Raw genomic sequence first — 24,442 nt, 5'->3', positions numbered from 1 at the left:
GGCGCCGGCGCCGGCCGGGCCCGCCGTGGCAGCGCGGCGCGCGCACCGTACGCTCTCCGCCATGTCTACCGCCTTTGATAAAGTTAACTCGGGCTGATCCTGCGCGAACAGTTTATCGCGCTCAGGGCCCGCAGCCATGCCCATTAGAAATCTATCTAATAAGGCTTCCTCCAAGCACTTGAACTCGCAGTGGGCAGATAATCCTCGAAGTCTAGCCGCCCATTGAGTGTGACCTTCACCGGGTTGCTGCATTGCTGAATAAAAACACGATTTCTCTGCAAATCCGATTCGTTTCGGCGTGAAGTGTTCATCCAACAACTGCATTATTTTGTCATACTCCAACTCTTCGACATTTTTTGGCAATGCAAGGTCGTTTGCTAGCTGGTATGTGGATTCCGCAAGCGCACTCAACAGTATTGCCCTCCGTTTGACCTTGGCTTTGTCCGTTGTATCGGTGACGTCGTTTGCGATGAACCATTGTGATAACCGAGCTTTGTAGCTATGCCAATGATGCACTAAATGGTCGAAATTTGATAAAATTCCAAACGACACTCCTGTAGACATTATTTACACGCGTTAGGCTCAATCGTCGCCAGTTATTATGTATTTAAATATGACTTAAATAGACAAGGAGCGGGTCATATGCGAATGATACCACGGTTACAGTCACACTCAGTTTTTATTAAAAGATCACCGTTTACCCTCAATCACATACACAAAATATCCAACAGTTTAGCATCCTGGGGGCTGAGAACTTCTTCACTATCCTTATATTTTGAAAATGAGACACTGGGCACCATGTCTAGGACTTTTTTCCAAAAATATGTATTTAGGTTGATCTAATGTTTTTGAATACACGTAAACATTTTTAAAATGCAACCCATCCTTATGCAAAAGAAGACCAATAACAAGATTTGTTTTCCCGCAATTAGAAGGTCCGCACACTATACACCTGATGGTATTAGGTAATAGTTTACCATGACGGATATTTTTGTTTTGCGTGTCTAAACAAAAAGTGTCAATTTGCAACGAATCCGGTTGTTTAATAAACTTCATAGTGGTAATGAATGTCACCTGATATAGCTAAAATTATAATGATTAAAAGAGTCATATAATTTACCTTATATACACATTACGATGTTAATCTTATATTATTGGGCATTCCACCCACCTAAGTGAGCGCAGCGAACGGTCGTGAGCAGAGCGAACGATAGGTGGGGCAGAATGCCCAATAATATACTACTACTGTATGCTATATTTAGCATAAACAAAGAAATAAACTTCTTTAACATGACAGGACTTATACTATTTATATTACTTATAATTGAATCTTAACATCTAAGTGTTTCTTGGCATCCTCTCAGAAGTGAATCAGCACATTCTGAGAAGCATCTAGGCCTACGAAAACAATGTGTCGAGTAGGAAGAACATAGGCTTAACCTACTAACATGTCTATGTTGAGACATAGTTTAAACAAAGTATAAACATAATACAAGGCATTTATTGTATGGGTAATAAACATATTTTTGTGACCGACGTCCTATGACTTCTGCCATTGGCTTTTTTAACTTCTAAGGCTCTTACTTTGCCATCTGCACCAGGAAATATGTTTGTTACTCGTGCCATTGGCCAAGTCATTGGAGGTTGATCTAATTCTTTTAGAATAACAAGGTCACCTATATTTTTACATTAGGATAACTAGTTTTCCACTTGGGTCTGTTTTGTAAAACATTTAAATATTGTTTTGACCATTGTTTCCAAAATTGCTGCTTTAAAGCAGTACATTTTGACCAAAATTTAAGTCTATTTTCTGGTACATTACTGATATCTCGTTCCGGGAGAGAGGACATTGATGCTCCCGTAAGAAAATGCCCCGGAGTAAGATATGACGTGTCATTTACATCAGAAGACATAGGCATGAGTGGTCTGGAGTTTAAGACTCCCTCAATTTGCACCAGGACAGTGTACAGCTGCTCATATGTGAATGTGTGACTACCAAGTAGTCTCTTAAGATGGTATTTTACACTTTTGACGGCAGATTCCCATAGACCGCCGAAAACCGGTGAATATGCAGGAATAAAATGAAAGTTGATCCCCATTTGAGCTGCTGTACTCTGCACTTGAGCCTGATGATATTTTGAATTATTTAAATTATACAATTCAGTTAATTGGGTACTTGCAGACCTGTAAGTGCCAGCATTATCACAGTAGACCTCGCTAGAGACATTTCTTCGAGACACAAAACGTTTGAAGCTAGCTAAAAAGGTGTCTGTTGTAAGATCACTTACAAGCTCTAAATGTATAGCTTTAGTTGTAAAGCATACATATACAGCTATGTACCCTTTAGTAGTTAGGACACCTCTAGCGCGCGATTGCTTTATCATAATCGGCCCAGCGAAATCCATTCCCACTTTTGCAAATGGTCGGCTGACATTTACACGATCTGCAGGTAGTGACCCCATCAATTGTTTGGCTGTAGTAGCCCTGAAACGGAAACATACAGTACATTTGTGAATTATATGTTTGACTAGCTTTTGCCCGCGACTTCGTCCGCGTGGCGTGTTATATAAGAGAGAGATCTTTGTGTGTGTGGGAGTGCATATCAAATTTCAAGCATCTAACTTATGCAGTTTAGATTTTTTCATACAATTTTTTTCCCAATAACTCCCATTTTTCAAAATACAGCCAAAAATAAACTTTATATTTACTAAGGTATGCATGCATGCTAGATTGAATCAAATGATTGAATTGATTTTTTTTTAATTGATTGTTCATTGAGTTTTAATTTTAATACACACTTCCTCTCTTCCCTTCAACGTTGCTGTGCCCTACAGGGTCCATGTTTTAGTTCCTATGCCTATGTAACACCCCATTGTACTACATGGAATAAAAAAATAAAAAAAATAAAATAATTTTATTTCAGACAGATGCCCATATTTGTTAGTATTACAAAAACTTAAAAACTTAAAAACTATGTTAGTAGTGACAAAACAAAATTTAATTTAAATATTTGCCAGGCCCGCCTGATGCACTAGGCACATGCATATGTGCATGTACCCAGTGCATCATAAGTGGACAATCTGGCTTATCGCTAATTACCTTCAGGATGGTGTTAGCGCTGGCACGCACTCTATGCATAAGTGAGAAGACACGCTTGCGCAAGACTGCTTGAAAGCCATCCGTGTGAGCTTGCGCAAACATGCCCGACGCGCTACAAAAACGTGGCAGCCCCAACATCACCCTGAAGGCATTGTTATATTGGACTCGGAGAGCATTGTAAGCCCCCCGCGTGTAATCAACCCACAGATTGCAGGTGTACATTGCTTGGCAGAAGGCTTTAAACAATGTTATTTTAACTTCTGCGCTACACCGTGCAAATCTGCGTGCTAACATGTTGCAGCGCACTGCCAACGCTCTCCTTTCCCTTTCCATATCGGTATCATCCTTCAGTTTCTCATTCACGATGTGTCCAAGATACTTAAAGGACGACACCCGAGCTAAGGGAACCTTATTTAAGTAGACCGGGGGAACATTACTTAACTTGCGACCCTTTACCACAAAAACCATGAGTTCACTCTTCTCCACATTGTAGAGAAGACCGTGAGATTCAGCGTACCGCTCGCAAACACTCATCAACTTTCTGAGACCAGCGATCGATGGACTCAGCAGCACCATGTCGTCGGCATAGCTTATGCTGTTGACGCAGAGACCGTCAAGAGAGCAACCGACACATGCGCTGCTAAGTTCATCGATCAGCTGGTTGATATAAAAATTAAAGAGTGAGGGCGAAGTCAGACCACCCTGTCTTACCCCACACTCAAGCCTATACTCATCCGATAACTGTCCAAGCCATCTGACCTGATTAGTTTGATGCTCATACCAGTATCGAAGCACATTAATGGTATCTGCTGGTACACCCGCCTGTCTCAGCTTACCCCACAGAATATCATACTGAACCCGGTCAAATGCCTTGGACAGGTCTAGGAAAACAGCATAAACACAGGTTTTTCTGCTAGTATAGTACTTGACTATATGCTTGAGAGACATAACCGCACACTCTGTTGATAGCCCCGGTCGAAAGCCAAACTGGGCGTCATTGAATTTAAGGTGCTGGTTAAGTTGTCTCTCAAACAAACAGTCAAGCACCTTGGCTGTCACTGTGGCCAACGAGATCGGTCGGTAATTAGTCTTCTGCGATGTATCGCCTGTTTTATTTTTAATTATGGGTATTATGACCGTTCTCATTAGATCACCAGGAAGATAAGTATGTCTCCTACATAATGTAAATAACATACCCAATAACCTCGACAAGTGAGGCCCCGCATACAATAAGTGTTCAATGCTGAGCCCGTCGTGGCCGGGCGACTTGCCGCGCTTCATTTGTTTAATTACCTGAAACACTGATTTAGCCGTGAAGCGCTCAGGCACGCCGGCCACCACTGACTCAGCACCATCACACCTACCGGGCGGACAGCTAACTGGTTGGACCTGGAAATGCGCTCGAAACAGATTAGCAATCGCATTCGGGTCACTAACACCGTCGATACTGACCGGAACGCTCGACTTTGGGTTCATCTTCTTAGTTTGCTGCCAAAACCCCCGGAAATCCTTGTTTTTATGTTTTGAAGCAAGTATATTCATTTTAATTTGTTCCTGATTGTTTTGGCAGTATTTCAATCTGGATTTAAAATAAATCCGCGTCTCACACATTTCAACATATAATGGCCCATTCCGAGGCCGTCCATGCCATACCCAATTCAAGAACTTCTGTCGGGCATCCCGGTGAGCATCGCGCACGTGTTTGTTCCAGCCTGCAATAGGGCGTGATTTATTACTACTACCCTTTACACTCTTAAAGCTAAGACTAGCAGCCTCCTGCAAAGAGTTAATAATTCTTAAATATAAATTATCTAAAATAACCAAATGTTCCAAACTATGATTAGAGCAAACACCATCACAACACGCAGACAGTTCGGTTGGAAAGTCAATTTCTTTTAATTTATTGTTACAAATCATTGTGTACAACTCTATTTGAGTATTGTCTCGATTTCCCCATATAATTCTATCCGTTTCAGCACGCGGCAGCGATTGTCTCGGCATCAGGTTAAATATTTCACACTGAATTTCTAGTGGAAAATGATCGGACCAATAAACGTCATAATGCACTTTCACGGAAACCACCGACCTCCTTACTGCCTCAGTGATGACGCAATGATCCAACCATCTCCTGCTGCCGTGCGCTTCACTGACAAAAGTATATGTATCCGATGTTAAACCCAACATATTAAAATCAATACAGGACCAATTTTGTTCATCACAAAAATCTATCAACTCATTAGCAAACAGTTCATTTGGGTGGGCATTAAAGTCCCCTAAAATATAAACGGATTCAATATCACAGATTTCTATTATAGCCGCAATCTCACTGAGACACTGAATATATTCTACTAAATTTTCTGTACAATCCGTGGGCATATATACACAAAACACTAAAATTTCTCTGTCCATAGTACACACTTTTATCGCCGCAATACGGTCACTTTTACACTCAACAACAGATACACAACTAAACTTTAATTTATTCCACAACAACGCTACTCCTCCGTACGGTCGTCCACGCAGTATACCCTGTGTAGTATCCACGGCTGACTTTCCATAGAAGCTAAACTCTCTGCTGACGTTGCTCAGTTCTGATATTTCATGCGGTAAAAGCCAGGTTTCTTGCAATGCAATAATATCGGCCGTTTGGGAAAGTTTAGCTACACACTCTCGAGACCTCTTGAAATTCTTACAATTAAACGATATGAATGATGTCTTATCCATTTGTTTTAATTATTTTTACACTTCTACTCACCCCGCTTTGGTTAACTTCCTGATGGCGAAAATCAACAAAGCGGCGAAATGTTATCCCATCAGGCCATAAATTGCAATCCATGAACATACTTAATTTGTGCTTAGGAACAAGTACCTTGTATGAACTATAGTCCTTGATATGCTTCGACTTTATTTTTTGTAGGATCACTGCTAAGTTGGTCTTACTTTTTATATATGATATAATATCATTTTCACAAGTATCCACATGAACGTTGTTTATAAACAAGGGTATAGTTATATCCGCAGCGCGGAATTTCTGTTCTGTGTCTGTACAGGTACCTTTTTCCGTAATTAAACGGTTTCTATATCTTTTTCTCTCTACGGTCTTCCATTCCTCGCCTTTTTTATTACCGGAATCCTTCCATTCTTTAGCATTACTACGCACCATATCTGCCATACTCATCCGCGCGTTAGTTTGTGTAGTCAAACAGTTATTTACAAGCGACAACGGAATAGGCTGCGGTGATGTGTCATCCGCTGCGCGCGACAAGGACGGAGTAGGCTGCGGAGATGTGTCATCCACTGCGCTCGACAAGGACGGCGCAGGCTGCGCAAGGACAGGTTGTGGATCGCTACAGTGAGTCAAGGTCGCCTCAGTATGAATGTTCGAGGTCGTCGACCCGTGCGGAATATGAATAATGCCAATCGGGCCACTATCATAAAGAGAACTATTTTGCCAACAGTTTTGTGAATTGCGGGTACCCCTTGTCTTGTTCACATAATTTTTACTTTCAAAGTTATTCACTATTGATGCTTGTTTAAGGTTAATCACTTCGTTTTGTAGCCGTATAAACTTCTCGTTATTCACATAATTTTCCTTAATGAACTCAAGATCATTACGTAGCACAATAAGATCTTTAAGTAATCTTGTCACATCTATGTGATCAAAAGTGACTGGGGGTAACTTTTGTAAGTCACGAGCAACAAATATCGGTAATCCTTCGGGATCTACTTCTTTAATTAAACTGATGATATCCTCCAATTCACGTTGACTCTTTCCTTCTCTCTTGCGGGTAATTTTTCTTGCCGTTTTTCCGACAGATTGGAACAAAAGATTCTTAGCTGTTGAAATATCATCAGGCTTGAAAACTGTCACACATAGGCGGATAATTCCCTCCTCATCCATCACATCACATTTGTTTTGAATGAATGCTAACAACTCATTGATAACTATGTTGCACTTCGCGCACTTCACGGTGGAGGTCGTTGACCCCACCGGACCGGACATCGTTAACGCGTACACTCACAACAAAGCGCTGACGCTGACGCTGACGCTGACTTCTATGGTGTGGGCTGGAATGCAATAAATAATTTAATTGAATTGAATTGAAAACATCTATCTTACGCGGTTTCGATTTTTTCATACAAATGTTTTTTTCCCGCTAACTCCCGTTTCCGTGGGAATTTTGCAATATCCTGTTGCAACTAAGGTTTAAGTTAACTAAGGTACCTGCATGCCAAATTTCAAGCGTCTAACTTAAGCGGTTTAGATTTTTCATACAAAAGGATTTTCCCGCTAATTTCCGTTCCCGTGGGAATTCCGGGAATTCCTTTCTTAGTGCACCTCTACGGTACCTAAGCTATGTCCCTTCCAAATTTCAAATGCCTACATTTAGCCGTTCAGGCTATGCGTTGATATGTCAGTCACTGAGTCAGTCAGTTTCTCCTTTTATTTAGATTTGATTTTTTCATACAAATGTTTTTTCCCGCTAACTACCGTTCCCGTGGGAATTTTGTAATATCCTGTTGCAACTAAGCTTTAAGTTTACTAAAGTACCTGCATGCCAAATTTCAAACGTCTAACTTGAGTGGTTTAGATTTTTCATAAAAAAGGATTTTCCCGCTAATTCCCGTTCCCGTGGGAATTTCGGGAATTCATTTCTTAGTACACCTCTACGGTGTCTAAGGTACCTGCGTGCCAAATTTTAAACATCTTACTTGAATGGTTTAGATTTTTCATACAAAAGGATTTTCCCGTTAATTCCCGTTCCCGTGGGAATTTCGGGAATTCCTTTCTTAGTGCACCTCCACGGTACCTAAGGTACCTGCATGACAAATTTCAAACGTCTAACTTGAATGGTTTAGTTTTTCATACAAAAGGATTTTCCCGCTAATTCCCGTTCTCGTGAGAATTTCGGGAATTCCTTTCTTAGTGCACCTCCACGGTACCTAAGGTATCTGCATGCTAAATTTCAAATATCTAACTTGAGTGGTTTAGATTTTTCATACAAAAGGTATTTCCCGCTAATTCCCGTTCCCGTGAGAATTTTGGGAATTCCTTTCTTAGTGCACCTCTACGGTACCTATGGTACCTGCATGCCAAATTTCAAACGTCTAACTTGAGTGGTTTAGATTTTTCATACAAAAGGATTTTCCCGCTAATTCCCGTTCCCGTGGGAATTTCGGGAATTCCTTTCTTAGTACACCTCTACGGTATCTAAGGTACCTGCATGACAAATTTCAAACATCTAACTTGAATGGTTTAGATTTTTCATACAAAAATATTTTTCCGCTAATTCCCGTTCCCGTGGGAATTTCGGGAATTCCTTTCTTAGTGCACCTCTACGTTATCTAAGGTACCTGCATGCCAAATTTCAAAAGTCTAACTTGAGTGGTTTAGATTTTTCATACAAAAGGATTTTCCCGCTAATTCCCGTTCCCGTGGGAATTTCGGGAATTCCTTTCTTAGTGCACCTCTACGTTATCTAAGGTACCTGCATGCCAAATTTCAAAAGTCTAACTTGAGTGGTTTAGGTTTTTCATACAAAAGGATTTCCCTTCACTACTCTGCTCCTATTGATTGTAGCGTGATGAAAAGTATACTATGACCTGTCCAGGAGTGTGAAGAATAATTGTACCAAGTTTCATTAAAATCCGTCCAGTAGTTTTTGTTTCTATAAGGAACATACAGACAGACAGACAGACAGACAGACAGACAGACAGACAGACAGACAGACAGACAAAAATTTTACTGATTGCATTTTTGGCATCAGTATCGATCACTTATCACCCCCTGATAGTTATTTTGAAAAAATATTTAATGTACAGAATTGACCTCTCTACAGATTTATTATAAGTATAGATTAAACATAAGCCGTTTACAATCCAGTAACGCTGATTCAAATTATACATTATGAGCTTTTGACTTGCATGCAACAATTTTACATGTTCAAATTCATTCATGTGTTAATATGGATTCCTTAGGTAAAATTAATTGATGTTTTTGTGCATATGACAACTCAGCATGTTGCAGTCGCCCACCCACTCTTAGGAGGCCTTCCTTATCAATAAAAGGATTGAGACTTATTAAATTAGATTTTACTAATTGTTTATTGTTTTGCAAGTGAGAAATTTCAGTAGAAAAGTACTTTTGTTGTTCATTTTTAATTAATAAATTTAATGAAGTACTATAATTCTGAATGAGTGATGAAATTTTCTTGGACTTTGACTGAGTTAGGTCGAATATTACTACAGAACCTTTTGACATAAGCAAGTACTCTTACTGCTTTGTTAAGAGTAGAGAATTTGTTGATAAAAGTATCAAAAAATGATTCCTGAGTACTATGTGTCAATGCACATACTACGCCTCGTTGCGACGGTACAGCTTTTGTTTCAGGCAAAATTCTAGGCACATCATAACTATAATCTGTAAAAATTATAATTAGAGTTAGACATCTCTGTCGGCCCTGACCACCATAGGTGATGGTTTTGTAAGTTGCAGGGATTGACTCCACGGCTCAAACAATCTGCTGGATTACTTTCTGTAGTTACATAACCCCATGTAAAGTTTTCTGTGAGCTCATTTATAAATTTAACTCGATTAGCTACATATGCATTTAATTTGATGGCATCGGTGTTTAACCACGCTAGTACTACCTGAGAGTCAGTGAACAGATGTACGTTATGAACTGTTTGATGTTGTTTGATATTTTTGTAGACTCGAGACATTAATCTAGCCAAGAGCAGAGCTGCGTTGAGCTCCAGTCGAGGTATGGTTAATGTACTGTTCGCGGGGTTAATGCGTGACTTGGAGTATAACAGGGACATGCTCACTTCATCATTGCTATTCACTGTTCTCATGTAGACTGCGCAGCCGTATGCGACGTTAGATGCATCTGCAAAACCAATTAATTGCATTTTTTTATTATGATACAAACATGTATTTCTCTTGATTGAGATTTTAGGCATACTTGATAACTCATCATAAAAGGCTTGCCATTCCTTCTGTATATCAGCTGGAGGAACAGAATCCCAATCCGTATTGGACTTCCAAAGACTTTGCATTATTTGTTTAGCCTTCACAAAAATTGGTCCAATTAATCCTAATGGATCATAAAACTGACTTATGAAACTTAAGATTTGTCTTTTAGTTTTCACAGATTGTTTGGGCAATGGAGAGAATGTAAATGAGTCTGAATTTTCATTAAAATTTAGACCCAACGTTCTGATGTCCTTTTGAAGAGCAATCTCTCCAGAATACCGCTGCTCTATAGGAATATTTTCTATAATTTTGGCATCATTAGCTGACCACTTGTGTAGAGTGAAGCTCTGATAGATTCGTATGTAGTGTGTGTTCCGAGGATTAGAAATCAAACGACATGTGTCATAACCACGAGCTAGTTTATTACTGGCGGGCGCCGGTCGGCGCGCGCGCAGATATACACATCATTCCTCCTTCCTTAGTTACAAAACCTGTTAACAATAAATAATTACTAATTAATTAAGTAACTTATTATTAAAGAATTATCTAACTTAAACATAACTAAAACAACCATGTTAAAACTTATAATTAATATTTTTAGTCCTAGGTCTCAGATTGTAAGGATGTGGAGGAAGAAGAGATGATTCCGGATTTAGATGCAGGTCATCGGGTTGACCGACTTCTACAACTTCATCCAATGGGACCGAGCGGGGTTGCTCAGTGCTGCTCGGTTCCACTTCCTCCTCCAACACTTCGTCTCCCACCGCCTCATGCCACATCTCATCAACTTGCTCATTATTTCTAACATCTGTTTCTAAGCTACGATCATGATGTGTGGTTGGTGACGATGTGTTGCCGGAAGAAATATCTCCCCCTAAATACTGCTCTGAACAAGCATAATGATCATTGTCTGTACTACGGCTTAACAATTGGTCTACATGTCGTTTTAGTTTTACAGTCTGATCTTGTAATAGTACATCATATAATCTATTTCCGAGCTTATTAACAATTTTTCCTTTATACCAACTTGCCTTTTTATTGTCAAAGCATTTAACCCACACATTCTGCCCCTCAAAAAACTGTCTTTTTTGTTTCATTTCACTATGTTCTAAATTATTTTTATTATCCACCCGAGTAGGTGGTTTAATCATATCTAAAATACTTCGCAACTGACGACCTAGCATCAGCTTCGCTGGTGATTCGCCGGTTGAACAATGAGGCGTATTACGATATTCAAACAGATAATCTTGTAATTTTTCGTTAATTTTACTGATACATGAGTTATTTGTCATTATTGATTTTATCATTTTTTTGCAATTACGAACAGAATTTTCGGCTTGGCCATTACTATTCGGATGATATATAGGTGAAGTCAAATAGTTAATACCATTGATTTTACAATACTCTAAAAACTCTTGGGATGCAATTTTTCGATCATTGTCAGATACAATCAGTCTTGGTAACCCGAACCTAGAAAATAAAGCCTTTAATTTTTTTATTAAATGTTTAGTTGTAACATTACCTTCCATATCTAAGCATTCGACCCATTTACTAAAAGAATCTACCACCACCAAGTACGACCTCTGGTTTATTGACATGTAGTCAATGTGAATTCGCTCCCACGGGCCGGCAGTACGCGGCCAGGGGGCGGGCGGGGCGCGGGGCGGGGCGCTCCGTAGCGCGCTGCACACACTGCACGCGGCTATCATTTGTTCAATTTGTTTATCTATTCCGGGCCACCACATGCGAGCGCGCGCTGCGCTTTTTGTCCTCACAATGCCTTGATGCGACTTGTGTAGTTCCGTTATTAACCTCCCTCTGTACACCTGTTGTAACGAAGCATTTCGGACCAACGAGCCTTGTAGCGACATCTTGTGGTTTCTGGCGATATAACGTTGTTTTTATATTTTACCCGCAGGAAATCACAGATGGCGCTGCAGGGTTATCGATGGGCCCGAATATTTTTAATTATTTTATTTTCTTCAAAATTTGGTATATTAAAATTATCTGCAACATTTATTTTTGATATATTATAATTATATTGTTTAAATTTTGGGATCAAACAAGTCGATCGATTGTTGTCGTTGATTCGGCGAATTTATGGTTTGGTAGATTTTTTCTAGTTTGGCAACTTTGTTCGTGGTTCTTGTGTCAGACTGACAGCTGGCTGAGCTGAGAGACAGGTTATGGAAAGTGGGGACGTCGCGAGAGCGCCGGAGACTCCACTGCCGTAACAATAATGTGGGCAAATTAAAAGCCACGATTTATCGGCGACATCAAGAGCCGATGTCTCGATTTAAATAAACAACTTAACCGAGATGGTGAGTCCTCGCAATTTTTCGTGCATATTTTTGCACCAACTTTGTGATAACCTCGAGGTCCTTTGTTTTCAGCAACTTCACTGAAATCCCATCACCGAAGGTCCAGTGGGTGGGATTAGGTTTCATCCGAGCGATGCCCAACTATCCCGGATGAACCTGTAAGTTATTTTCTTTGTTTTACACTCGTGAGTTGCATTGCCACGCTGTCAGCTGAACCACATGCTAATCATTGCCATTCCTTGTTGCAGATGGGGTTGTTTTGAAAGTTTTTGAGTTTTTTGTTTTTCTTTAAGTTTTTAACGTTTTGAAGTTTTAACGTTTTTGCAAGTTTTTAACGTCGAACGTTTTGCAAGTTTTAATCTAAGAAGAAGTTTATGATTGGATCAGACTATTTCAACAAATTTTGTGAATGAAGATTGCTACTGTTTTCTTCTGCGTTTGCAAGTTATTTCAAGCTTCATTTCGGCGGAGCTTGCCTTGGTTGTTTGCACGTCGAAGCTTTCCTTTGTGCGGCGCGCATGTGGATGTGCCGCGCCTCTCCTTTTGTCAACACACCGGATAAGGCCCGGTGAAGGTCTGCGAGGTTGACCGGTGGACGTGCAGCCCGCCAGCTGCGTAACAGTTGGCCCGCTGCGCCGCCATCGTCCAGCACGCCCTGGCCTGAGCCGGCCTCAACGCATCACCTGTATGGTATTCCGGAACGCCTCAGGTAGGCCTGATAGTCGGAGGTCCTCGAGTAAGTGAGGTGCCTACAGGTGTACGGACAGTGTTTTAAATATAGTGATATCCCATGGTTGTTACGGAGTGACAATTAACCTGACGGACCAAAGCGCGACCTGTCTCCCTCCATAGGGTTTTTGACCTACCTATGGTTAATGAAATTTGTAGATTTAAAAATATACATTGTACAAATTCAAGGGAGTTTTCTTTGTCTCATGCTCACCGGTCTATAACATCTAGCTGTGCCCTTCAGGTAAACACCACTTTATAAATTTCTGAAACATATCAGTATTTTTCCATTTCCTATTTACACTACCTTCCTATAAGGTAAGCAAAAATCTAGTGTTTCAGTGGCGCCCTTCTTGGTGAAATTGTCGCTCTGTACAACCATTTTAGAATATAAGTGGTGTTGGCATAAACTTTAAGTAATTTTTTTGTGAAAACAGTGTATTTTTTATTATTAAAAGTGATGGGATTTTGTGTGAATTGTTTGTGTTTTGTTTGCATCTTAGGTTAAGTTGTGTCTGTTTCTTAGTATAAGTAAGGTTCAAGGCCTCCTAAAGAGACCTAACTTAAATACTTATTTTGTACAATAAGTTTAACCCAATTCTAGGGCTTATTGTCATTTTTAGTACTACATTTGTGTTTACTTTTTTTTTACCTTGTTTATATAAATTACAGGTTAAAACCAATTTTGAACATTTTTTGATACTTACTAGCTATATTTTTTTTATCAGTATTGAGTTGTTTTGATAAAATTTGGACTAATGATAATAAAAAACAAACATAAATTCACTCTTTTAAAAAAAAATATTTTCTACATCATATCAGCAATAAACATATTTATAACAGGACATTAGTTAGAAATTGAAATTTAGTATCTTTGTTTCATCATCATTATTGACTGTTGTGTGTGCCGCTGCTTGGCAAACATTTTGCTTGTTTTATAGAAATAATTATAGAACTGTCTTTCATCATCAACTTTATTGAGTATTCAGTAGTAAATTTCCTTTACCATCTTTACATATTGATTGATAATATATTACAACTTAAAAATAAACATTTACTTCATAGTAAACATAACCTAAATCAAAATTTATATAAAACACTGTTGTTTCTTTTATTGTTTTGAAAATTATTCACAGGGATAGACTGAGAATTGATGTTGTGTGATAATTACACTTATTTGGTTTATATTTAATGGAAATTGTGTACATATATTAGAAAATAAGTTTGGAGGCAGACGGGTACATTTTGAAACATAAATTTACTTCAGTTTACTTCAAACCTTTTTTCAATCTTGAAATTATAACTCTGAAACACAACCATGGATATCCAAACTGTTTATTTACATTCACTGCTCCGTGATGAATTAATATATGAGGTGAGTATTCGTGCAGAAGCACCAGCTGATACTGTTCTCAAATTGAAGAAACAGCTTAGGGAGTTGATCACTGGTTTCTCTCCGGATGAAATAATGGATGATGAACGAAGACCACAGGCAGAATTCCCAATCATCACCGAAAAGCTGAAGGAGCTGCAGGCAAAACTTGATTTAGCAGTGAAGTCTAGGGAACGTCATCACCTTATGCGTGCTAGGGCTTTATATAATCATCTTCATCACCGTCTTGAGCGTGTGGTATGCACGGAGTCTGTCGATAGGGACATAAAATTGAAGCTGAATAAAAATCTTATAGCCTGCGGTCACTCATTGGAGAAATTGTTGACAACAAAAAACGTCATCGACCCAGAAGAGGAAAACAGGGGAAAAGGGACAGATGGTTCAGCAATAAATTTAATGAAGTGGAACATTAAATTCGACGGCCGTACGAGTCCACATACGTTCTTGCAATCGATAGGTGAACGCGCCTCAGCGTTCGGAGTTAGTGACAATGTACTTTTCAAGTCCGCCTTTTGTTTCTTTTCGGACCAAGGTCTTCTATGGTTTAGAGGTGTTAAGGAGCAGGTTTCGTCTTGGCAGGAATTGAGTGAGCTTTTAGTCCAAGAATTCGCACCCGTTGATTTTGATTATCGTTTGCTGGGGGAGATTAGAGCTCGCACCCAAGGACAGGATGAACCAACACACATCTATTTTGCAGTTATGAACTGTATGTTTTCACAATTGAAACGACCTCTTTCGGATAATGACAAATTTGAAATTTTAATGCACAATATTAGGCCCGTTTTTAGAGAACAGTTAGCATTGCACGACGTAGCTACGATAGCTGAACTAAAAGATAAATGCCGTAAAATAGAATCTGCGCGACAAATGACACAGCTGTTTGTCGAACCACCAAAGCAGTCTATTTTAAGTAATGATTTCGTGTACAAAGGCAAAACGAAACATGTAATGCCCGTCAGCGAATCCGCCGATGTTAGGGAAACACAACAGGTCTCGGCAGTTCAGCCACCAATTCAGGCTCAAACTTTTACGCAGCGACAACCGCCAAATAATGAAAAGCCTGGTAGTTATAGGACAAAATCTGCGGCTAACAAATCAGTATTTTGCAAAAGATGTAAAGTGTCTACTCACTCAACCGCAAGGTGTAGGGACAAGACAGTTAAATGTTTTAAGTGCGGTCATTTAGGGTTTACGGTAAGGTCGTGCCCAAAATGTAACAACCCAAAAAACGCTTTTGTCACTTTAAAAAACACATTAGTTTCAGCTCCAATTTTAGCCTGCCCTGATTTTAGCAAACCATTTTCAGTTCACTGCGATGCATCTAATTTTGGCGTAGGAGGTGTGTTAGCGCAGAATATTGATGGCCATGACCGCCCTATCGCTTATATCAGCAGATCCCTTAATAAAAACGAACGTAACTATAGTGCTACCGAAAGGGAGGCGTTAGCAGTTGTGTACGCGGTTGAGAAATTTGAACCATATTTGGGTAGTAGACCATTCACCGTCGTAACCGATCACGCTTCGCTTAGGTGGTTCATGAATTTGGAGAATCCTACGGGACGCTTAGCTCGTTGGGGTTGTAGGTTATCCCAATTTAATTTTAAAATCGAGCATAGGAAAGGGAAGGATAATGTCGTCCCTGATGCCCTCTCACGATTGCTGCATGTGGATGCCATCGATGCTCCAAATGCAGGAACCGGTGATGAGTGGTATGATAAGGTTTTCTCTGGTTGTACGGCTTATCCCAAAAATTATCCCAATTATCGCGTCGAAAATGGTACTCTTCTACGATACAGCAAGGGTAAGTATGCCCTGACTCAGGAGTTTGATTGGAAGATTGTTGTGCCAAAGGCAAACCGTCTGCAGGTCATGTCCGAAAACCACGAACCACCGACCTCGGCACACCTCGGAGTGTTTAAAACGCACCGTAGGTTGTGTTTGAGGTATTTCTGGCCAGGAATGTACCGCGACGTGCTTGATTTTGTCAACAAATGCCGTATTTGTTCTGCTTATAAGCACAGGACCAAACTCACTCCTGGGATCATGGGTCAGCCTAAGCAGTGCTATAGGCCGTTTCAAGCTGTATCCGTAGATTTGATAGGACCTCTTCCACGATCACGTTCGGGTTACATGCACCTTTTAGTAGTAACATGCTGTTTTTCAAAGTACACCATGTTATTTCCACTTCGTCGAGCGACTAGTGCTGCAGTAGCTAAAAACTTTGAGAATTATGTGCTTCTAGCTCACGGGATTCCTGAAACCGTAATTACCGACAATGGGGTTCAATTCACGGGATCAGAATTCAGTGGCCTTCTCAAGAAGTACAATATTCCAAGAGTTCACTACGGGCCTAGGTATACGCCACAGATTAACATGGTGGAAAGGTACAACAAAACAGTCATGACAGCTGTTTCGTCTTATGTAGCTGACGATCATAGGACATGGGATCTTAATTTATTTAAGGTGCAGTTTGCATTAAATAGTGCGGTGAACGAAACCACTGGGTTTAGTCCATTCTTTTTAGTCCATGGCCGGGAACCAATTATTAACGGTTCTTTTTATAATGATGACAGGGAATATGAGATCTCTATGCCAAGGGACGAGTATGCGGGTGAATTTGGGGTCCTTCGGGATATTTTTAATAAGGTTCGAGTTAATATCGAGAAGGCTCACACGACGAACGCGAAGTACTACAACCTGCGACGCCGTAACGTTAATACTTTGCGCGAAGGTCAAGTAGTGTGGCGGAAAACGTACGTACAGAGTGACGCCGCAAATTTTAAAGCCTCGAAACTTGCCCCGAAGTACGAGCAGTGCGTAGTCAAAAAAGTTTTATCACCCTTGGTGTACGAATTAGTTTCATTTAGTGGCAAGAACTTAGGTTCTTGGCACATAAAGGATATAAAAATTTAATTTCCGAATTGCCCTGTATTCCCCTAGTCATATTTTTTTAAAAAACATTTTACCGGCTTGGATCTTTGTTTTGGCTCAATTTCAAAATTTACGTTTATAAAGAAAGCTACAGTATTTTTCCTTTTCATAATTAGCTTTCATAACATTTTAATTTAGAAATATAAAACTTTGGTGTGTTTACTTGTGTCATTAGGACCAAGTAACAACCTATTTATAACAAACACATTTTTTTTTTTTATGTAGTTAAAGACTATTAATTAGTCTTTTGATTTTAAAATAACTAGGTACATTTACCAATAGATGTTTTATGTTTGTTTATGTTTAATGATTTTTTTTTTAGTGTGTTTATGGTGCGCTGATAAGGCCCATACACACTTGCGTCTGCAACGCAGCGTTTTTATGAACGCCCAATATAGCGTTTCATATTTTTATGTTTTTTTTGTATAGGCGATTATAGCCAACTATTTAAGTATAGTTTATACGTTGCTCGTGACAACATTTTTTTTAGGCTTTATAGTAGCCATTATTAGGATTTTTTTTTTTGATAGGGAACCTCATTAGGTTGACTATTTTTTTTGTTTTTCGACGGAGCGGGTAGTGACTCCTTAAATAAGCCACCAACAACTGTGTTTTGTTTTTTGTCTTTGTCTTCAGAATTGGGGATCGAGTGACACTAAGAGAGTTGTCAGCTCAACAGGGGTATGATTGTGGGTAACATCCAGTGAAATGGATACTGGGTGCTACTATATGAAAGAAGTGAAAGGTGATCAATGAATGGTGATGAATAACAGGTCGGGGTAATTGTTGTGCTTAGGGTTGTGCTGTTTAGATGTTTGAGTTGTGCTTCGTTACGTTTTTTTATGAATTGTTTTGTCGTCTTGTTTTGTCGTCTCGTCTTTAGAGACAGTTTTTTTAATTTAGACTGGTTGTGCGCTCCAGGCTCTATGGCTGAGGGCAGCCGTGTTTCTCACCCAGTTCGAAACCTCTCGTGGGTAGGGGGGTATTGTAACGAAGCATTTCGGACCAACGAGCCTTGTAGCGACATCTTGTGGTTTCTGGCGATATAACGTTGTTTTTATATTTTACCCGCAGGAAATCACAGATGGCGCTGCAGGGTTATCGATGGGCCCGAATATTTTTAATTATTTTATTTTCTTCAAAATTTGGTATATTAAAATTATCTGCAACATTTATTTTTGATATATTATAATTATATTGTTTAAATTTTGGGATCAAACAAGTCGATCGATTGTTGTCGTTGATTCGGCGAATTTATGGTTTGGTAGATTTTTTCTAGTTTGGCAACTTTGTTCGTGGTTCTTGTGTCAGACTGACAGCTGGCTGAGCTGAGAGACAGGTTATGGAAAGTGGGGACGTCGCGAGAGCGCCGGAGACTCCACTGCCGTAACAATAATGTGGGCAAATTAAAAGCCACGATTTATCGGCGACATCAAGAGCCGATGTCTCGATTTAAATAAACAACTTAACCGAGATGGTGAGTCCTCGCAATTTTTCGTGCATATTTTTGCACCAACTTTGTGATAACCTCGAGGTCCTTTGTTTTCAGCAACTTCACTGAAATCCCATCACCGAAGGTCCAGTGGGTGGGATTAGGTTTCATCCGAGCGATGCCCAACTATCCCGGATGAACCTGTAAGTTATTTTCTTTGTTTTACACTCGTGAGTTGCATTGCCACGCTGTCAGCTGAACCACATGCTAATCATTGCCATTCCTTGTTGCAGATGGGGTTGTTTTGAAAGTTTTTGAGTTTTTTGTTTTTCTTTAAGTTTTTAACGTTTTGAAGTTTTAACGTTTTTGCAAGTTTTTAACGTCGAACGTTTTGCAAGTTTTAATCTAAGAAGAAGTTTATGATTGGATCAGACTATTTCAACAAATTTTGTGAATGAAGATTGCTACTGTTTTCTTCTGCGTTTGCAAGTTATTTCAAGCTTCATTTCGGCGGAGCTTGCCTTGGTTGTTTGCACGTCGAAGCTTTCCTTTGTGCGGCGCGCATGTGGATGTGCCGCGCCTCTCCTTTTGTCAACACACCGGATAAGGCCCGGTGAAGGTCTGCGAGGTTGACCGGTGGACGTGCAGCCCGCCAGCTGCGTAACAGTTGGCCCGCTGCGCCGCCATCGTCCAGCACGCCCTGGCCTGAGCCGGCCTCAACGCATCACCTGTATGGTATTCCGGAACGCCTCAGGTAGGCCTGATAGTCGGAGGTCCTCGAGTAAGTGAGGTGCCTACAGGTGTACGGACAGTGTTTTAAATATAGTGATATCCCATGGTTGTTACGGAGTGACAATTAACCTGACGGACCAAAGCGCGACCTGTCTCCCTCCATAGGGTTTTTGACCTACCTATGGTTAATGAAATTTGTAGATTTAAAAATATACATTGTACAAATTCAAGGGAGTTTTCTTTGTCTCATGCTCACCGGTCTATAACATCTAGCTGTGCCCTTCAGGTAAACACCACTTTATAAATTTCTGAAACATATCAGTATTTTAACACCTTTTCTATTCACCTACCTTGTCTATAGGTAGCAAAAGATTTTTGTTTCACTGTGGAATGATAACACGATGACCTCGTAGCAAACATCCGTTATCCAGTTCGATTTCATTTCTACATAAGTAGTAAGGTAAAATATCTAGGCATTTATTTTTTCTTGGCCATCCGTTTCTTACATACCTACATACGGTAGTTAACTCGTTATCTGACGACGTTGCGTCTCGAATAAGTTCGTACGTAATTGGCAGTGACGTCACCTGCAATGCATTGATACTGTGACTATGATTATAATTTACCTTCGGCTCAGCTACATCCGTCGATGTCACGGCGCGAGAAAAATAATCGGCTACCTGATTTTCTCTTCCTCTTGTATATATGATTTTATAATTATAACCTGACAAAAAAATTGCATACCTAACTAAGCGACCGGCGGTCATTGGTGAGATTCCGTTCTTTTTACCGAATATAGCAAGCAAGGGTCGGTGATCTGTTTTTAAAATGAAAGGATCCCGGCGACCATACAAGTATTGGTGAAATCTTTTGACACCAAAAATGATGGCTGTCGCTTCCTTCTGCAGCTGGCTATAATTTCGTTCACTGCTAGACAATGTTCTGGAGGCGAAAGCTAGCGGTCGTTCCATACCATCGGTACCTACCTGACTTAAGACTGCGCCGAGCCCGTCGGGGCTGGCGTCCACTGCGAGCACCAGCTGTGCGCTCGGGTCAAAGTGTGCCAGCACGCGCTCTGAAGTCAGCTCGTCCTTCGCTCGTTCGAACGCCGCCTGCTGTCGCTCTGTCCACTCCCATCGGGCGCCGGCGCGAAGCAACTCGTGAAGTGGATTCATTATGGACGACGCATTGGGTACAAAGTTACGGTAGTAATTGACCATACCTAAAAACCGTTTTAATTCCGTCACATTGGTAGGTTTCGGCGCTTTTTGTATTGATTCTATTTTGCTCGAACACTTGTGCAGACCATTTTTGTCTATAACATGCCCTAAATACGTGATTTTATCTTGAAATAAAGCACACTTATTTTTTTCCAATTTTAACCCTGCATTTTTAAATCGCTGAAAAACTTTTTCGAGCCGTTCAAGATGTACTTCTTTATTTGGGCCGGTTACGCATACATCGTCGAGAAAAACTGTCACCCCCTCTATGCCCACTAAAAGATTTTCAATCGCCCGTTGAAATATGGCTGGGGCGCTCGCCAGGCCAAACACCAGCCTTGTATACATGAACAAACCCTTGGTAGTATTAATGGTGGTTAGTTTCTGTGAATCTTTCGAAAGTAACAACTGATTGTATGCCTGACTGCAGTCTAGCTTCGAAAATTGTTGCCCTCCACTGAGTTTGACAAATACCTCCTCAATCCGCGGTAAAGGATATTTATCAACAATAATATCGTTATTAAGCGCTACTGAATAGTCCGCGCACACTCTGACACTGCCGTTCGGTTTTAATACGGGTACAATGGGTGCAGCGTAATCAGAGTGACTCACTGGTATTAAAATTCCTTTCGACACGAGTCGGTCTAATTCGGATTCTACCTTACCTTTAATTGCAAAAGGAATTGGCCTTGCTTTACAAAACTTAGGGGTTACATTTTCTTTTAACTGCAGTTTTACCTCCAACCCTTTATAACAGCCTAATCCGTCACTAAACAGGTCCTGATATTTGTACAATAAGCGTTCAATTTCCCCGGAATTTTTAGATGTACCTATTTTATTATTATTCATCACAAAAGAGATGCCAAATTTAGTCATAAAATCTCGCCCGAGAAGCGGTGCTCCGCCGTCTTTAATTACATAAAAAGATACATCTCTTTTCAAGTTCCCATAATTAACAGGCACTGTGAAGTAACCGACAGGCGATATTTTATGACCGTTATAAAAGCACATTTTCACGTTACAATTTGTAACGAGAGGGTACCGAGAAAAATGTTCACCATGAAACTTATCTGAAACTACGCTAGTACTCGAACCAGAATCTAATTCCATATCAAATTTACAGTCAAAAATGTATACTGATAATAAAATAGGATCTCCGTTCACACACCTTGAGCTTAACAGCTGGCATTCCTCGCAATCTTCATTGTCTTCTGGTTCATTCAGGCTAGGCGAGTCGCGTACCGATTGTGATTCAATATTATTCACCTTTAATTCGCACACTTTTTTAAGATGGCCTTTATTATTGCACTTGTTACACCGATAGTTCTTAAATCGACACTTTTCTGCCACGTGATTTTTAAGACCGCATACCGTGCAACATTTCTGATCGCCACGGCGCCTCTCGGCACCGCCGCCGCCCCCGCTGCGTCCAGCGCGGTTGGCATTCGTCTTGTATAACGGCTCTTCCTTTACGATGACTGCCGGAACGGAATCGCTAGCCCGTGCTTGCCTCGCACAGGCTGCCTGCTGAGCTATTTGTAACGCCTTTGCCAAGGTTAATGAAGAAATATCCTGTTCACAAAGTCGGTCACGTTCAGGCCCTGATCTGAAACCCAAAACGAACCGATCGCGTAATACCACCTCCAGCTCCGTCCCAAACTCGCAGTGCACCGCCAAACCACGTAACCTTGCCGCCCATTCTTCTGCGTTTTCGTTATCAAATTTTACCGCCTCGTAAAACCTGCTTCGATCTGCAAACGTAGACCTCTTCGGTGTAAAATGACTGTTGAGTTTTGTCACCATCTCGTCGAATGTCGCCTCGTCGACTCTTTTTGGGTGCAGTAGATTACTGACTAATCGGTAAGAGTCGTCAGAAAAACTCGTCAACAATACTGCACTTTGTTTGTCGGCCTTGATGTCATTTAGCTTGATAAATAGCTTTAATCTCCCGTAGAAAACAGACCATTCTTGGTTTTTATAGTCGAATAATCCCAGCGATCCGATTATAGCACTCATTTTACCATTAACGTACGTATTTCGCGCGCGGGTAGGTATTGCCTCGTCGCCACTGATAGATTCGTATGTAGTGTGTGTTCCGAGGATTAGAAATCAAACGACATGTGTCATAACCACGAGCTAGTTTATTACTGGCGGGCGCCGGTCGGCGCGCGCGCAGATATACACATCAAGCTCCCTTTACTTAACAATTCAACAAGTTGATTTTTAGTTTGAATTATTGTGTTTTGAGATTGTTGTGACTATATAAAATGTCATTAACATAGGTTGATGATAATATTACTGGACATGCTAATTGATAGTCATTTTTATATCTTTCTGCTAGCTCATTCAAGCATCTTGTGGCTAGGAATGACGAGTTTTTTAACCCGTATGTGACAGTATTTAATTGCAGACATTTAATTGGATCTTTATCATTGTCTCGCCATAGAATATTTTGTAATGATCGTTGGCTTTTCTCTATGGATATATTTCTGAACATACGTCTGATGTCACATGTGAAAAAATACCTGTTAAGTCTGAACAACGCTAATATGTCGAACAAGTCGTTTTGGACTACAGGACTATTTAACATTAAATCATTTAATGAAATTTTGTTTGAAGTCTTCATGGATCCATCAAATACTGTGTGCTGACAGCATTCTCCCGAATGACGGGGTGATGAGGCATAAAATACACCGCATCTCGTGATAGATCATAACTTGTGATATCTACATAACTTGCATGACCGAGGTCAATATATTCATGGATGAATTTCTGATATTCATCGAATAGAGAGCGATCTTTTTGAAGTCTTCTCTCCAAATTGAGAAATCTTCGCAATGCTAAGCCTAGTGAATCGCCCAGTGTATTATTTATGTCATATATGGGGATTTTGAGGGGCATTGAGACTTCAAACTTGTTATTTATTAGCTTTACAGTGTCTTTAAAATACTGTTCACAGTATGCTTGTTCAGATGTATGTCCAGTGAATATTTCCGGGACAGCCTCTGATTGCCAAAACTTATTAATTGTGCTGCTAATATCGGACTCACAATTTTGACAAAATAGGGAGACAGCAGTATTCTGGCGAGGTTGCTCCGGGATGTTGCCTGCAACTACATAGCCGAAGGTTGTCGCAACCAGGCGCGGCTGTGCAGGATCACTGGACTTGTGCTGCTCTTCAGGCTGGGGCAGCAACGACTGAAAAAAGACACCAGCATCCAATAAAATTTCAATGTCACTTGTTTGGTTGAAAGTATCGTCAGCAAGTGTAATATGTGCTGGAATATCGACGTCAGAGATATTAAACGTATTTTGTGGCAACTTAGTGGTAATTTTGTCCACCACAAGGCAGTTGACATGAGCTTTATAAGGAAAAGCCAGTGACAAAACATCAAGCTGTACAGAATTATTTATGTTCTGTACTGTGTTCGCTATGCCCTTTATGTTTATTGTTCCCATGGAAAGCGTTTTGCCTAATGTTTTGGCCAGGTTTGATGTTATGAAGGATGATTGGCTCCCTGAATCAAGTAGGGCCTTGACAGTAAGCTCCCTGCCATCATTGGTAAGTACCTTTACTTTAGCTGTGGGAAGCAATACATGCTTGTTGTT

At 40.3% G+C, this 24,442-nt stretch overlaps 2 protein-coding genes across 2 annotated transcripts; both read right to left on the bottom strand.

The window, feature by feature from the left end:
• Nucleotides 1–2,964: 2,964 nt before the first annotated feature.
• LOC126381438 (uncharacterized) lies at nucleotides 2,965–5,283 on the bottom strand. The gene is made up of 4 exons (XM_050030911.1): nucleotides 5,194–5,283; nucleotides 4,753–4,875; nucleotides 4,296–4,488; nucleotides 2,965–3,980 (listed from the first exon to the last, which is right to left on the bottom strand). Exons 1-4 carry the CDS (start codon nucleotides 5,281–5,283, stop codon nucleotides 2,998–3,000), a joined length of 1,389 nt encoding a protein of 462 aa, XP_049886868.1. The 3' UTR covers nucleotides 2,965–2,997.
• Nucleotides 5,284–10,477: 5,194 nt separating this feature from the next.
• On the bottom strand, nucleotides 10,478–22,988 carry LOC126381431 (uncharacterized). The gene is made up of 2 exons (XM_050030903.1): nucleotides 22,002–22,988; nucleotides 10,478–10,566 (listed from the first exon to the last, which is right to left on the bottom strand). Exons 1-2 carry the CDS (start codon nucleotides 22,847–22,849, stop codon nucleotides 10,554–10,556), a joined length of 861 nt encoding a protein of 286 aa, XP_049886860.1. The 5' UTR covers nucleotides 22,850–22,988; the 3' UTR covers nucleotides 10,478–10,553.
• Nucleotides 22,989–24,442: the final 1,454 nt, after the last annotated feature.

The sequence above is a fragment of the Pectinophora gossypiella genome, unplaced genomic scaffold, assembly GCF_024362695.1.
Source record: "Pectinophora gossypiella unplaced genomic scaffold, ilPecGoss1.1 Pgos_52, whole genome shotgun sequence".
In the NCBI taxonomy this organism is placed as follows: domain Eukaryota; kingdom Metazoa; phylum Arthropoda; class Insecta; order Lepidoptera; family Gelechiidae; genus Pectinophora; species Pectinophora gossypiella.
The sequence above is the reverse complement of the archived record's forward strand: the minus strand, read 5'-3'. Positions and strand labels throughout refer to the sequence as shown.

Bases quoted from the DNA above. Each gene is read 5' to 3' on its own strand.
- LOC126381438 (XM_050030911.1), bottom strand. From the start codon at position 5,283: ATGTTGGGTTTAACATCGGATACATATACTTTTGTCAGTGAAGCGCAC. The intron at 4,876-5,193 runs GTAAGGAGGTCG...AACTCTTTGCAG, and splicing joins ATTGCGTCATCACTGAGGCA to GAGGCTGCTAGTCTTAGCTT. The intron at 4,489-4,752 runs GTATGGCATGGA...GCGCATTTCCAG, and splicing joins GACAGAAGTTCTTGAATTGG to GTCCAACCAGTTAGCTGTCC.
- LOC126381431 (XM_050030903.1), bottom strand. From the start codon at position 22,849: ATGAGTGCTATAATCGGATCGCTGGGATTATTCGACTATAAAAACCAA.